The sequence below is a fragment of the Lichtheimia ornata genome (genome assembly GCF_029851405.1).
Source record: "Lichtheimia ornata isolate CBS 291.66 chromosome Unknown scaffold00069, whole genome shotgun sequence".
NCBI classification, from domain to species: domain Eukaryota; kingdom Fungi; phylum Mucoromycota; class Mucoromycetes; order Mucorales; family Lichtheimiaceae; genus Lichtheimia; species Lichtheimia ornata.
The window spans coordinates 43,422-57,212 of NW_026695389.1; the positions used below are offsets into that span (position 1 = coordinate 43,422).

At 43.2% G+C, this 13,791-nt stretch overlaps 5 protein-coding genes across 5 annotated transcripts; 3 read left to right on the forward strand and 2 right to left on the reverse strand.

Moving 5' to 3' along the window:
- Positions 1-1,057: 1,057 nt before the first annotated feature.
- Positions 1,058-6,469, forward strand: O0I10_010382 (uncharacterized protein; the record flags this gene model as incomplete). The annotated part of the gene is made up of 8 exons (XM_058490363.1): positions 1,058-2,385; positions 2,440-3,350; positions 3,408-3,788; positions 3,846-3,931; positions 3,992-4,206; positions 4,262-5,649; positions 5,716-6,353; positions 6,416-6,469. The coding sequence occupies 8 exons, from the start codon at positions 1,058-1,060 to the stop codon at positions 6,467-6,469; spliced, it is 5,001 nt and encodes a 1,666-aa protein (XP_058338847.1).
- A 313-nt stretch (positions 6,470-6,782) lies between these two features.
- O0I10_010383 (uncharacterized protein) lies at positions 6,783-7,877 on the reverse strand (the record flags this gene model as incomplete). Its single annotated transcript, XM_058490364.1, has 1 exon — positions 6,783-7,877. One exon carries the CDS (start codon positions 7,875-7,877, stop codon positions 6,783-6,785), a length of 1,095 nt encoding a protein of 364 aa, XP_058338848.1.
- Positions 7,878-9,028: 1,151 nt separating this feature from the next.
- On the forward strand, positions 9,029-10,169 carry O0I10_010384 (uncharacterized protein; the record flags this gene model as incomplete). The annotated part of the gene is made up of 3 exons (XM_058490365.1): positions 9,029-9,650; positions 9,720-9,854; positions 9,913-10,169. 3 exons carry the CDS (start codon positions 9,029-9,031, stop codon positions 10,167-10,169), a joined length of 1,014 nt encoding a protein of 337 aa, XP_058338849.1.
- A 313-nt stretch (positions 10,170-10,482) lies between these two features.
- Positions 10,483-11,981, forward strand: O0I10_010385 (uncharacterized protein; the record flags this gene model as incomplete). Its single annotated transcript, XM_058490366.1, has 9 exons — positions 10,483-10,504; positions 10,557-10,614; positions 10,675-10,846; positions 10,903-11,049; positions 11,099-11,214; positions 11,272-11,432; positions 11,490-11,625; positions 11,684-11,823; positions 11,902-11,981. The coding sequence occupies 9 exons, from the start codon at positions 10,483-10,485 to the stop codon at positions 11,979-11,981; spliced, it is 1,032 nt and encodes a 343-aa protein (XP_058338850.1).
- A 50-nt stretch (positions 11,982-12,031) lies between these two features.
- On the reverse strand, positions 12,032-13,736 carry O0I10_010386 (uncharacterized protein; the record flags this gene model as incomplete). Its single annotated transcript, XM_058490367.1, has 5 exons — positions 12,032-12,253; positions 12,311-13,147; positions 13,215-13,404; positions 13,477-13,557; positions 13,621-13,736. 5 exons carry the CDS (start codon positions 13,734-13,736, stop codon positions 12,032-12,034), a joined length of 1,446 nt encoding a protein of 481 aa, XP_058338851.1.
- Positions 13,737-13,791: the final 55 nt, after the last annotated feature.

Below are 13,791 nucleotides of genomic sequence, written 5' to 3' on the forward strand. Positions count from 1 at the left end.
TGTTGATGCATGAAAGTAGTATCATATTGTAGCGGAGTAGCCATGGAATACGATGTTAAAGACGTCATCTAGTTTGGGCGGATCGTTATCGAGCAATTTGGAGTGGAAGTAGTTTGACGAAATCTTTAGTCGGAGTGAAATTTTGGGCATCAGAGCCAACTGAGCCAAGCAGGCCTATTATTTATCGAAAATCGAGATACATCAAGAACCCGCGTCTATGCGTCTCAAAAACTTTGGTCATGTAGCGGAAGCGATGGCAAGTACAAAGAAGAAAACATCATAAAATGGGAATTTTGGAGTGTAGGGGCTCCCAACTTTGGTTGCCATGGCTACACACGCGCACAGAGCACCGCTTTCCACTTTTTATCACACACGGAGGAATCTTTTTTCTTTACACAACTCGCCAGCTTATCTTTTGTCTCAAGGTTGTCAGTGATCTCGTGCAATTCAACCCATGTCAGCAATGACAACCTTCAACAATTGGGCTTTGGTAGGCATTGGCTCATGTAGTTACATATAAACTGCGTTTTATTCTTACACCCTTTTCCTTCATGTATGGTTTTTAGTCTGCTGCTTCAAGGAAACACATTGCTGTTATAATGAAGGACGCCGATCTGGTGATGTACATATTTGATGAGGCGTCTGAAGAGTATATGGAGTCATGTATCGAAGAATAAATGAAGAACAGCAAGGAATGGAAGATGTGGTAAGCATGAGAGCGGCCAACAACTAGCACATGTCCTATGTAAGTAGCGGGAGGATAGTTTGCTGAATAGTAAAGATCAGGATGGATACAACATGTAATACAATGAAAAGCAAAGGCACAATGAGACCCCCTAAATGAACTAATACACCCACTATCAAACAAAGTCGACCGTTTTTTAAAGAGACGACTTCTCCAACCATTGACAAATGAAAGCTGTATGATTCTCATATTATTATCCAAGGGGAAATAGAGAGGGAATCTGCATGATAAAAACGTCACCGGAACAATCGCGATAATATAAATGACCGTGTTTCAAGCTTCTTCTTCTACCACTACTACTACGACGCGACCATGTTGAAGTCATTGGGAGAGTTCTGCCCCTATGGACGACGACACACAGCACTCCATCCTCATTTGATAAACGATGCCAGCGAGATACAAGAGGTCGACTTCAATCTTTTCAGCAAAGGGGCCAGTTCTGCAAATCGCCAAAAGACATCCAGTTACAACCTTTATGCTGTGGACGGACGACCTTTCAAATACATTAACGAGTTGTCAGGCGACATTGTGGAGCAAACTTCGCATCGGGATCGTCGTAAACTTCCTAATGGTGCTATGGATCTTGAAGAAGAGCTATACGTGGATGGGTCAACGGTGATATGGAGTCGTGGCGGGCATATTGTCAAGTCCTTCAAGTTCGAACTTGAAAGGCAACCAGTGGAATTGGCTTTGTTTGCATGGTTTCGATTCAAAATATCGTATGATGGTGAAGGCGACGAAGCAATGGGACGATGGCATGAAGATGTGTATTACGATGATGGACGTATCCAAGGCAATGAACACAGCACCAACATGATGGATATTGGCAGCAAAAAGAGGAAGCATCCGGATGTGATTTATGAAAACAGCAGCAGCGGCAGCAGCAATATCAACAACAGCAACAAACGACGTGGTACAGCGAGATCGAATACAGAATTACGCAAAGCGTTATGCATCATTCTACGAGATTCAGTCAAGATCTATTTTGAAGATGGTTTAATGTATTCGGTTCATCTCAATTTCCCAGTACAAAGAGCATACGCCTTGCATGTTGGTTTAATACTCGAGAGGAAACGTGCTGATATGATCGATGATGCGAATGCAGCATTTCTTCAACCCTTTGTGTGTATCACGGATCCTATGGGCGAATGTGAATTGGTTACAATGACGGATGATGGGAATCGCTCCTTTTCACTTGATTTTCGTAAAGACATGATGGGTGTGCCTGTGGATCATGAGCTCGTATTTGCAACTTCAGTGGATTATTCACGTGGAGATCCAGAAAAGCAACAGTTGATTGTCACCTACAATGCAAAGAAACATGCCCATTTCGTTTGGATGCTCACCGACGAGGAAGAGAGACTTAAGCAGCCAAAGATTAAGCGAAAGCCGCCACCACAATCTGCAGCGTCATTTCCATCACTCAAAAATCGTAAAAAGTCAAAGAGCAAAAGAGTCAAGCATAACAACATGCCGTCACCCATCGCAACCACTCCTCCACCATTAACTCGCAAGGATTCTTTGGCACAATTTCATGAGGATTTCAGTTCGGATACGGATCAATTGTATGGATCAGAGGCAGGCGATAGCTTTCATGAATCGGATGATGCTGGTCATTTTCTCCATTTGTTATATGAAACGTAAGTCTTTTTCAATGTCAACCTTGCTTTGATCTCATTTACCTTGTTGTCTAGTAATCCAACCAAGGGTGATCGGCGGAAACATGCACGTGATACAGTCTTTTTGGCTCATGACAATGATGGGATGGATCTTTTATGCATCATGAGGAATCGGGAGCAGACCGTCTTGATATTGAGCATCAACAAACTATTGGCACGTGACATGGATGTATTATTGAAAAAGATCTCTGCACGCAGCGCTGTGTCAATCACATCGAAGAACGGCACCAGACACATTCTTCTTTTGCGTACCGGGAATCGTATTCAATTCGTTGTGGAGCCGCGAAAGGAGATACTCGTCGATGTCATTTTACCTTCCACATTATCCGAGAAAATCAAAGAGCTCAGCGATGCAGTTGCAACAAGCTTCAATGTTCACATGGCTGATGGGCGTATCGAACGCTATCGTGCTGATGTTTTTCCATATTCTGGCATAGTCCAGGATGGTGTAGCAGCTTTATCATGCGTCCTTTCCACTTTTACACACGCCTTGTTTCGAAAGCGTCTCATCGAGCATCTTTACAGCACACTCTCCTCCAACAACCCAATACATCGAATGACATGCGAATGGGTTTCATTTATTATCGCCCTTTTATCCTTTGTATCTATCGAGAATTGCAACATTATCACAACAGCAGCTACACTCTTGGACAAAGTTTCAGAACCATCATTTCCTACGTGGCTATCGCTGGTCGATTCATCTACAAAGTTACGACAAACCTATGCGGGTGAACACATCGCCATGGACTTGGAAGCTGTTCTTCGGAGCCTACACATGCTCCATGAAGATTATCGACTATCTCAAATCAAGTCTCGGTCGCTTTTGCCAAAGTTGAATCACTTGATGATCCTCCTATCAGTGTTGTCTGGAAATCGGGAATGGGTAGCACACTATACAAAGGACATTGCTGTCTCTTTTTCTCAAGGTAATAAGCGCGTAATACAAGATGGTAAAGGACGCGATAAATCTCATTCAATTTTAGTCTTGAGCGATCTTAGCCATGTCAAAGGCAAGAAGATCATGTCACCACCTACCGATATTATTGGCACTATACGATATTATTCACCCATTCCACCTCATCGCCTCAGCTTGGAAGATGTCTTTGGTATTCCTCGGATTGACCCAGTGCTTGGTTTACGGTGGAACGCTTTTGGACATACGATCGACATGACTTGGTTACTGTATCGGATGCTGCGAGCTGAGGAATATGAAAGAATGGTCGATCGAATGGTGGAAGAAGAGATAAAACGCTATGAAATCGAAGACCTTCATCCTATCATTGGTGAGCCACTGATAGCAGCTTTGGACCTTTTGCGAGAAAATCCTCCAATGACATGGACTTCAGAACACTACAATTTGATTGGTAAGGTATTCTTTTTGTCCGTGAGGGATATGCTTCGTACTCAGTAATAATCAACAGGTAGGCAGGACATGGTGAATCAATTATTGGAAAGTAAATCAGTGATTGATCCCAATGGCGATCATTTTCGATTGGATACCATTCAGGTACTTGAATCATCATGAGTATTTATTGAATGATTGTTCTAACCAAGGTATTATCCTTAGCCTGTCAAAACGAATATGCATGATCTATGCAAGAGCATCACAATGGACCCACCATCACGATCCACCACCTCCACCTCCACCCATGCATATGATACATTGGATGTCCATACCGAAAAGTTGCGTTTTGGCTATGAAGGGGTTTTGGAAACGGTGCGGAGCTCATTGGATATAACACGAACACCAGAGTTGACTGTGCCTGATCGTCCTGATTTAAGGTAATGGCGCGTTGTGCTTATCGAAATGTGGAAGCTAACCCATGTTTTCTAATAGTGACGCTGATATATCTGCTGAGCACCAAACACATATGATGAATCTCTTGCAACGTACTGCAGCTCTTTCAGTGGGAAGAGGAATTTATGGATTTGGCACCTACATACCCGATTTGACAAAGGACTTTCCTATCAAATCCATCAATCTCTCAGCGAAGCTGCTTCCTTTACGCACCATAGTCACTGCTGATGATCGACATTGGGCACCCGAGTATTTTGATTGGCCTCGTTTTCATAATGGAGTAGCAGCTGGTCTACAGATATCACCCAGTTGTCGAGTAGGTGGATCATGGATTGACTTTTGCAACCGAGAAGAAGAATTACGACCAGAGCATGGCGGATTTCTACTTGCGTTGGGTTTGAACGGCAATTTGAGGGATCTTCCTTTGATCAGTTGGTATCGTTACATGACACAACCATGCGAATTAGCCACCACTGGATTTGTGCTTGGTCTTGCAGCAGCCTATCGAGGAACAAAAAACAGCAAAGTGACCAAACTTCTTGCCGTTCATGTGCCAGCACTTTTACCTTCGGGTTCCACTACACTCAACCATTCTATCGCCATCCAATCTACGTCCCTTGTCAGCCTTGGTTTGGTTTTTATGGGTTCGTGCGATAGATTGATGAGTTCGGTAATGGTGGCCGAAATTGAGAGATACGCCGACGCCAATCCATCTACCTTGGAAGTCAATTTTGAAGGTTGTGCACTAGCAGCAGGATTTGCCCTTGGATTTGTGACACTTGGACGTGGTGATGAATCAGCTGGCTTATTTGATCTTCATCTCAAAGATAAGCTATCCCGTTTAATGCTGGGGCAGACATCATTATCTACAACAGCCACGGGGACAAGGGAACGACCTACAACAGCACAAGGAAAGCATACAACAACGACATCATCATCCCATCATCATGACAACGGATACAAATCATCACGCGACAAGCTTTCTGAGCCAGCTGCCAAACCTATCAACCTTGATGTCACTTCACCAGGAGCCACCATTGCACTTGGTTTAATGTATATGAGGACGAATAACGTTCGCGTGGCAGAATCCATTGATGTATTGATGACTCGGCCTTATCTCAATTACATTCGACCCGATCTTTTAATGCTACGTATTGTGGCTCGAAATATGATCATGTGGAATAGCATTCAGCCTACGGATGAGTGGATCGACAACCATATTCCTGAATTCATCAACCATGATGTTAACCAAGAGCATTCAACGCGTTCCTCCCAATTGATTGAAGCATCAAAACAAGCCATGTACAATATCATCAGTGGTGCATGTTTAAGTCTTGCCCTTCGATTCGCAGGATCGGATAACAAACAAGTGTTCCAATGCTTATTACGTCGACTTGATAATCTTATGAGGATATCGAATATGACCGGTATGACGATTGATGATATACGCTGAATCCATGTATACATGTGGCTAACACTGCTATGATGTTTAGCTGTAGGTTTCCAAGAAAACATTACACGAAGCGTGGTGCGATCATGTGTCGGGGTGGTGGCAACGGCCGCAGCAATGGTAGTTGCAGGAACCGGCAATTTGGATTTACTTTCACGCCTCAAGACCTTGCATGGTCGTGTAGGTCCACACACACGATATGGTGATCATATGGCAGCGCATATGGCAATGGGCCTTCTATTTGCAGGATTGGGTGGTTATACATTGAGCTCGTCCATGGAAGCCACTGCAGGGCTGCTTTGTGCTTTTTATCCATTTTATCCTATTTCGCCCGATGATAATCGATATTACTTGCAAGCGTTTCGTCATCTTTGGGTCATGTCGATGGATGTGCGGTGGTTGATGCCATTGGATGTGGACACTGGCAAACCATGTCGAGTACCTCTTTTGGTCAATGTACAACAGGATGAACCATGGCTCCCAGAACAAGTAACACGAGAAATGCGGATATTTGCACCAAACGTTCTTCCAAGCTATACCCTTGTCAAATCTATCAGACTCGACAGCTCCCGTTATTATCCATTGTGTCTCAAGTTGGATGGAGGTTCTTATCAAAAAGCGGTGACAAATTCGGGCATGTTGTATATCCAAAGGCGGCCTGGATGCAAAACCCATGATGAGGTAGGTCCAAAAATGAGCATTGAAGAGAATTAGCTTACTTAAACTCTTTTTCGTTGCTGCAGTGTCCCGAAGATAATATCCCATTGGATGGTGTTATGTCATTGAAGATTGATTAATATATACACACACACACACATGCATCATTGATATATAAAAAAAGGTCTATGCAAATGGACTGTGCTTCACCAATGGCAACACAAAAGATGGGGTCGTGCATGAAGAATATTAGTTAATCTTCTTGGAAGGAAACTTTAAATTTTGTACCGGGAATCATTGATCGGTAACACAAAGTTTACAATCGTGGAACATATGGACATGATAGAAAACAAATTACGTTCATTGTTCAGGGTATACTACAGAACATTTTACAGTTGCAACTATATATACACGCAACACAATGGGAATTCAGGGGAGGGGATGAAAGTAATATCAACAACGAGTCAATCCGGGAGTTGCAGGCATTTCCTCTTTGCCGGGAGGAGAAAGCATTTTGCTTGTTTTGGACATGCGACGTTTCCATGAGAGGCTCAGAGATGATTTGCGAAAATGAAACATCTTTTTAGGTGATGCTGGAGTAGCGTGATTGTTGTTGTTGCTGTTATTTGAATCATGGTGATGATGGTGGTGGATGAAGTTGGCTGTTGAATGTGGGGTGGAAGGTGGTTGTTGAAGTTTCTTTTCGTATTCGTGCAACTGATACAAAAGACTGAGATTGGGGTTGATGCCAGGTGCCCGCACCTTGACATAATCGTAAGCCTCTTGCATCGGTAGTTGTAATCGCTTCATGATATACGCAATGACCACAGTGGCAGAACGTGCTACACCACATTGACAATGGACCAGGATGGTATAACCAGCATCACGTGCCTGATCAATGGCTGCAATAGCCGCATCAAGCTCATGTACGAGGTTATCCTGATTATGTTTCCAGGGTATTTTTTTGTACACAAAGGATTGTTGTTGATGGAATCGTGTGGGGCTGGTGGTACTGTTATTGTTGTTGTTATCAAAGAAAAATCGTGGTGAGGAAGGAGACATGTCGAATACATTGGTGGCAATGGTATGAAGACTAGATGCAATGCTGCTGGCAGTGGATGTGCGAGAAAGTGAAGGTGATGGTAAAGGTGGTCGATCCAATATCTCTTCAAATGTTGTGAATTGCTGCTCCTGAGGATGAACCACTTCCTCAGCAACATTTAACATGCATTGTACAGAAAGCTGTCGTAACATTTCCAAATCAAGCGTGTTCCTTTCTGCCCCGAGATAAAGTTGTGGTAAGATGCGTGAGGGGCCATGTTGATAAGGATCGTAATGTGATGTTTCGAATTCCATTTTGTGAGGAGTGGCTGGTGCAGTTAGGAGAGGGTTTGATGAAGAAGAAAGACATAGAGACAAGTTCTTGTTGTTGCGTCGTCGACTAGCAAGGCTTGATGAGGAGGATGCACTCGCAGCAAACGAGAAAGGTCTCTGTTGTCGTGGGCTCGCTAAAACCGGTGTGCTGGTTGTAGCGAGTGGAGCAGACATGTCAAGTTAAAAAAAAAAGGTACGCGAAAAAGTGAGTGTAGACAACGAGTAAACGGAATGAGCTAGGTTATATAGGAGGGAAATGATAGTTTTGCAAAGTTAAATAGCGGAATCGCAAATCAAGCGACATAAATTACTTGCCCAATCAGAGCAATAAGCAGCAAATTGCACATCGCCATGTACAACTCGATCTCTTCCATGTTCCAGACTTGATTGCTAAACTTACCTTTCGCATACTTTTCGGTGTAATGATGCATCTGTTACAGCACTTGCGGATTACTCTATAGAAAACATGCCACGCTTTCTGATGTAATATCGCTGGATGGTACCGAGCTAGCATATCCGATGGATTCCGAAACATGATTTCATAGCTTCAAATTGTCCGATTTGTTGTACCTGTCGTTCCTGCGGAACCGACATCCGCAAAATCAAATAGGGAAAGAAGCAATTAAATTGCTCTCTCTCACTCTATTTATGCAAATGCTTGTGCAGCCCTCAACTTTAGCCAGTTACCAAATGATCCTGACTAAACCTTTTCAAAGCCAAGTTACCAAGATTGGAAAATACTTGTAACAATGTTAATTTTTCTCCCTTTTCTCTCTCCCCAGTTGGCGGGTCGGCGTCATAGATGTAAGCGGTAAATGATGTGTGTGGCGCCCAACAACTGCAGGTTAATGATCACATAGTTACCATGGTACAAGATGGGTACATTATTATTACGACTATTAGACAATGATGATGAACTAGCGAAATCAAAGTACTATCCTCCTTGGGAGTTTTGGGGGGTGCTGGTGCACACAATACACAACACGTAAGGCTTTTTTTAATTTCTGCCGTGGGATTGTTATTATAAAAGCTTGGATCTCTACTGTGACAGAGATCCCTCCTTTATTAAAGGCGGGTTTGATGCCATGTTTGTTGTCTACCATATAAGGCTAAATGATTCGCATAATGCAGTAACAGCAACCTAATGTTGATAAGAGAGAGAGAGAGGGCGCCATTGCCAACAACAACAACCCATTACCGATAAATAGTTTTTCCGCCAAAGACATCTTTACTCATCGTTACCAGCTGTGAGACCTTGGTTGATTCCCTTAAAAACGAGAAGGATTCACGGATAAGAAAAAGAGGTCATTCTTTCTTTTACACGAATGCCGTTGATACAATTTTCTCAAAGAGCTACCATCAAATTATCCCAACGAGCATTCTCATCATGCAGCATTCTCCTTAATAACAACAAGCAGCAGCTGTTAGAGCAATGGCGGGAAACGATCAGCAGAAAAAAAGTCATTGAACATGATGCGATTACTCCTTCAGCGTTTAATCTTTTGGGGAATACTCTAAACGATCCAGTGTATCGACATGACTATCTACCAAAGAATGGCACCGAACTTCCTCCAGCATGGCACCAGGCCTATTTCCCACCCCGTGTAACAGAACAGGAGCTATCACCTGATGGTTATGAGCAGGACTGGAAACCCCCATCGCCATTCACGCATCGCATGTGGGCTGGTGGTGAGCTCGAGTGGAATGTCGACAATCCTTTGAGGGTGGGCGATCAAGTTGAAATGGTGTCGAGTTTACGTGATATCCAATTTCGACCTGCAGGGAGGAGAGGAGACTCCGTGTTTATTTGGATCGATAAAAAGATAAGCAATCAAAAAGGCTGGGCCATGACCGAAACGCGTAGTTGGGTCTATGTGCAACCCACTTCCTCCTCCCCTGACAAGAATGGATCATCGTCGTCATCCAAAAAGACACAAGCTATCTTTGGTAAGCAAGGTAAAAAAAGCAATAGCATCTCACCCTCTCTGATGATCTATATATATATATATATAATAGAATTACCTCACCATGACTTTTCCTTCGAGATAACACCTACACCCATTACGTTGTTTCGATTCTCAGCTCTGACCTTCAATTCACATCTCATCCATTACGACCATCAATATGCAACCGAAACAGAACATCATCGAGGTAATTAGTGCTGTGATTTATACCATTGATTGAATGATTGATGATTGATGTTCTTTAGGTTGCTTGGTCCATGGTCCTCTTTCATACACCTTGATGATGAATACATTGAATCGCTATCTCAAAGAAAACGATCCTACATCTGTCATCCAGTCATTCAAGTATCGCTGCCGGTCACCATTGGTAGTGAATGAAGCAATACGCGTTCAAGGCAAGGCCGATCCTGATACACCTGGTCAATATTCACTTTGGGTAGCTGATGCCCAGGGCAACATGGCCGTCAAAGGTACCGCTACAGTGGCCACTAAATCCTCTTGAATGGCATTTATCCTAGTATTTTTGAATCGTAAAAGTGTTTTTTATTGCATGATTCGTTCATAAAGTGACATAAAAAATAAGGTGGTAGTAGTAACTCCTTGTCAACATGATGTTAAGCTATCATTTGGGCAGGTTGAATGAAGAAGAAGGGTGGTTATGATACAGGAATAGGCTACTTGTAAAACTGGTATCTTGTTATTGATGGGTGTGGGACCACAGTTATTGTTACTTGGAGAAGCGAATGATGGATCACGTGACGAAATTCTTGACTACGCGGAAAGTGAACATTAGAGGAGGTGCTTCTCTTCATAGCATGATGATTAAATTAAGTCAAGGTAGGTTGTATTCTTGAGTACGAGATCGTCCTCCTATATTCACATTGCACAGACGAAGCCGAGATCTACGATCGACAGATCCGTTTATGGGGCGTGGATGCACAACAAAGGCAAGTATTGACATGTCAAACGCTCTCGCAATGTCGCGTTCTAATGACCGACTACAACAGAATCCAGAATGCCAGCGTATTGGTTGCAGGAGTACGTGCTTTGAGTAACGAATTGTGCAAGAACTTGGCTTTGGCTGGTATTGGAAGTATCACATTGCTCGATGACAAGGTCGTGGACGATGACGATTTGGGTGTCCAGTTCTTTTTGGAGGAAGGTGCGCGTGGAAAAAATGTAAGCATATGGGTGAAGAGGTTCGATGATGTTGTATTCACTCAATACTGGATAAGCGCGCAGAGGCAGTAGCACCAGCTATACGTGCTCTTAACCCGCGTGTCAAGGTCGAGGTGGATCCATCCAACGTCGCTGACAAGCCGGATTCCTTTTTTCAAGCCTTTGACATTGTTTGTATGATCCATCAAGATGCAGCGGCCTTGGTAAGTGCGCATAGATCGAATCGTCTCAGCTACTAACCCCATATAAAAGATCCGTGTTAACCAGGCAGTACGCAAGGCCGACAAGCGTATCCCTTTTTATGCCGCTGATGCTTTTGGTTGGGTTGGATACATCTTTTGTGATCTAGCAAAACATGAATACATCGAGTAAGTAGATGGAGTTGCTATACATTGGTTTGTTTTGTATTAAGCTTTCTTCATTAGAGAGAAGGAAATATCATCGTCGCAATCAGAGGAGACAACAACAAAGCGCATCCAGCATGTAGAAGAATATGTGACTCTTGAAGAATCGTTACAAGTCGACTATTCCAATATACCAACAAACAAACTCAAGAAGAAATCAGCCCTTGGTTTTGTTATGCACAGTAAGGACGAAAGAATCATTGCCTTCAGCAGCCACATGGACTAACATATACTCATAGTGATACTCAAGCACGAGCTCAAGCACAATCGGCCAATCACGGGAGTTGATGCTGAGGACCTGATAAAGAACAAGAGCGTTGCTTTACAAGAAATGGGCATTTCCGATGGAAGCTTCATTGATGATGATCTTATCAGGTAACGTTGTTCTGGATCCACAGCGCATGTATATTATAGGTACTCATACATGGGATAGTCATGTTGTGTCCCTTTTCGATTCTGAGTTAGTTCCTGTCACGGCTATTGTTGGTGGCGTTTTAGCACAAGAGATGATCAAGGTTCTTTCACAAAAGCAGCTGCCGATCCAAAATTGGTTCTATTACAATGGCTTATCTGGTAGGAGGAATGAGTATATTAAGAGAGAATTTGATGAGGATACTGATCGACTACTACTACTGCTTTTCTATATAATAGACTCTGGCATGGTCCATTGCGTACGAAATGAAGAGAAGCCAGCTGCCAAAGAAGCGCCTCAGGATACGATAGTTTTATAAGGGTGTGAATGAATGTATAATACAAAACGTCTATGATGAATTTTGGGGGGCTATAGTGTCAAAAGTCCTTGATGAATGGCTTGCATGGCCTTGAGTGCGTGATGTCGTGAGATAACACAAGAGATATTGATCTCGGATGCACCTTGTGAAATGATCTCGATATTAACACCAGCCGTAGCCAGTGCAGAAAACATTTTGCCTGCTGTGCCAATAGAATTTTTCATGTTTCTACCCACAAGGGATAAGATGGCCATTTCTTGAAGTAGATCCACCTATGTGATATACTTTGTTGAATACGGGATACGACCAGCTATTTTCCATTGACTTACCCTGCCCAATGACTGTAAAGAAGGCATCGCTCTATCAAGGCTTGTTCGGACTGCATCAGGACCCAAAGCCATGGAAACATGCACCTCTGAAGTTGAGATCAAATCAACAACGATGCCATGTTCATCAAGTACCTCGAATATCTTTGCCAAGAATCCATGACTGACATTTTTCCGATTTGAGTGAACGTTGAGTACACAGATATCATCCTTGATAGTGACAGCGGTTGGGAGTCGTTGTTGGGTATGGGTTGTCATGTCAACGTCGGTATTTGCAGGATAGATGATGGTGCCCGAGCCAGCAGGATTTTCAACGTTCTTTATGTGGATAGGAATCTGGGCACGAATCACTTGCTCCATGGTGAAAGGATGAATGACTTCAGAGCCATAATAAGTAAGTTCGGCAGCTTCTTCAGGAGTGATGGTGGGTAAAAGGCGAGCAGCTGTCACTTTTCGAGGATCAGCAGTAAAAACGCCGTCGACTTGCTTCCATATTTGTAATTCGCTTGCTTGTAGTCCAACAGCTACCAGAGCAGCACAAAGATCCGTATACCCACGTCCAACAGCTGAAAGCAAACTTCCAGGAACGTAACCAAAGAAACCAGTGAGGATAGGCACTTTGTCTCCACAGCTGATCACCGAGTCGGCTAAGCGTTTTGATAAATAATCGTAAAAGGATTGGTCGAGTTGAGAAAAGGGTTGATCGACGATATTGGTGAGTTGCACTAGCTGGCTGTCAATGCCCCGAGTTTGTAATACAGCTTGAACAATGGTGCAAGAAAGGATTTCTCCCATGCCAGCGATGATGTCTCTTGATCGCAATGATATTTCATCAATGATCTAACAATGAAGAGGATCAAAGAATGAATGGATGTGTACATACACAATAAGCCTTTTCCTCCTTTACCTCGGCTGCTTGAAGAAACGAGCGGAGCTTGCGACATTCCTTTCCAATTTGTTCTTGAAGTTGTTCAAGGATAACCGGATCTTGAACAAGTCGTTCAGCTGCTTCCATATGATCTGCTGTAATTTGCTTGACAATATCAAGATGCTTGTCTGAACCAGGGGTCAATGCTTCTTGAGCTGCTCGTAATAGTCTACAATGAATGAACGATCGTATAAATAAGGTTGATCATATAAAGAGATGATGAATAATAAAGAGACGTAACTGGTTGGTGGTTCCTTTTTCCTTGGATTCTCCACTCATTGCCGAACATACAATGACAACTCGGTGCTTGTCGAGATATGACCTTTTATGTAACTCAAACGTCAGGTGGGCTGTATATGTGTGGGGTTGACATTAGTAGGCTTACGGTACGATGGTCTCTGCAATGGTGTCAAGAAAGTTGCCCACGCTTGTTCCTCCATATTTCTGTACGATCCAAGGACGACCTGGAGGATTACAACGAGGAGGGAATGGAGACTGCATCGAGGACGCCCTTCTTTTGACGGAAACACTTGCTTGGAAAGGAATGAAATTCAAC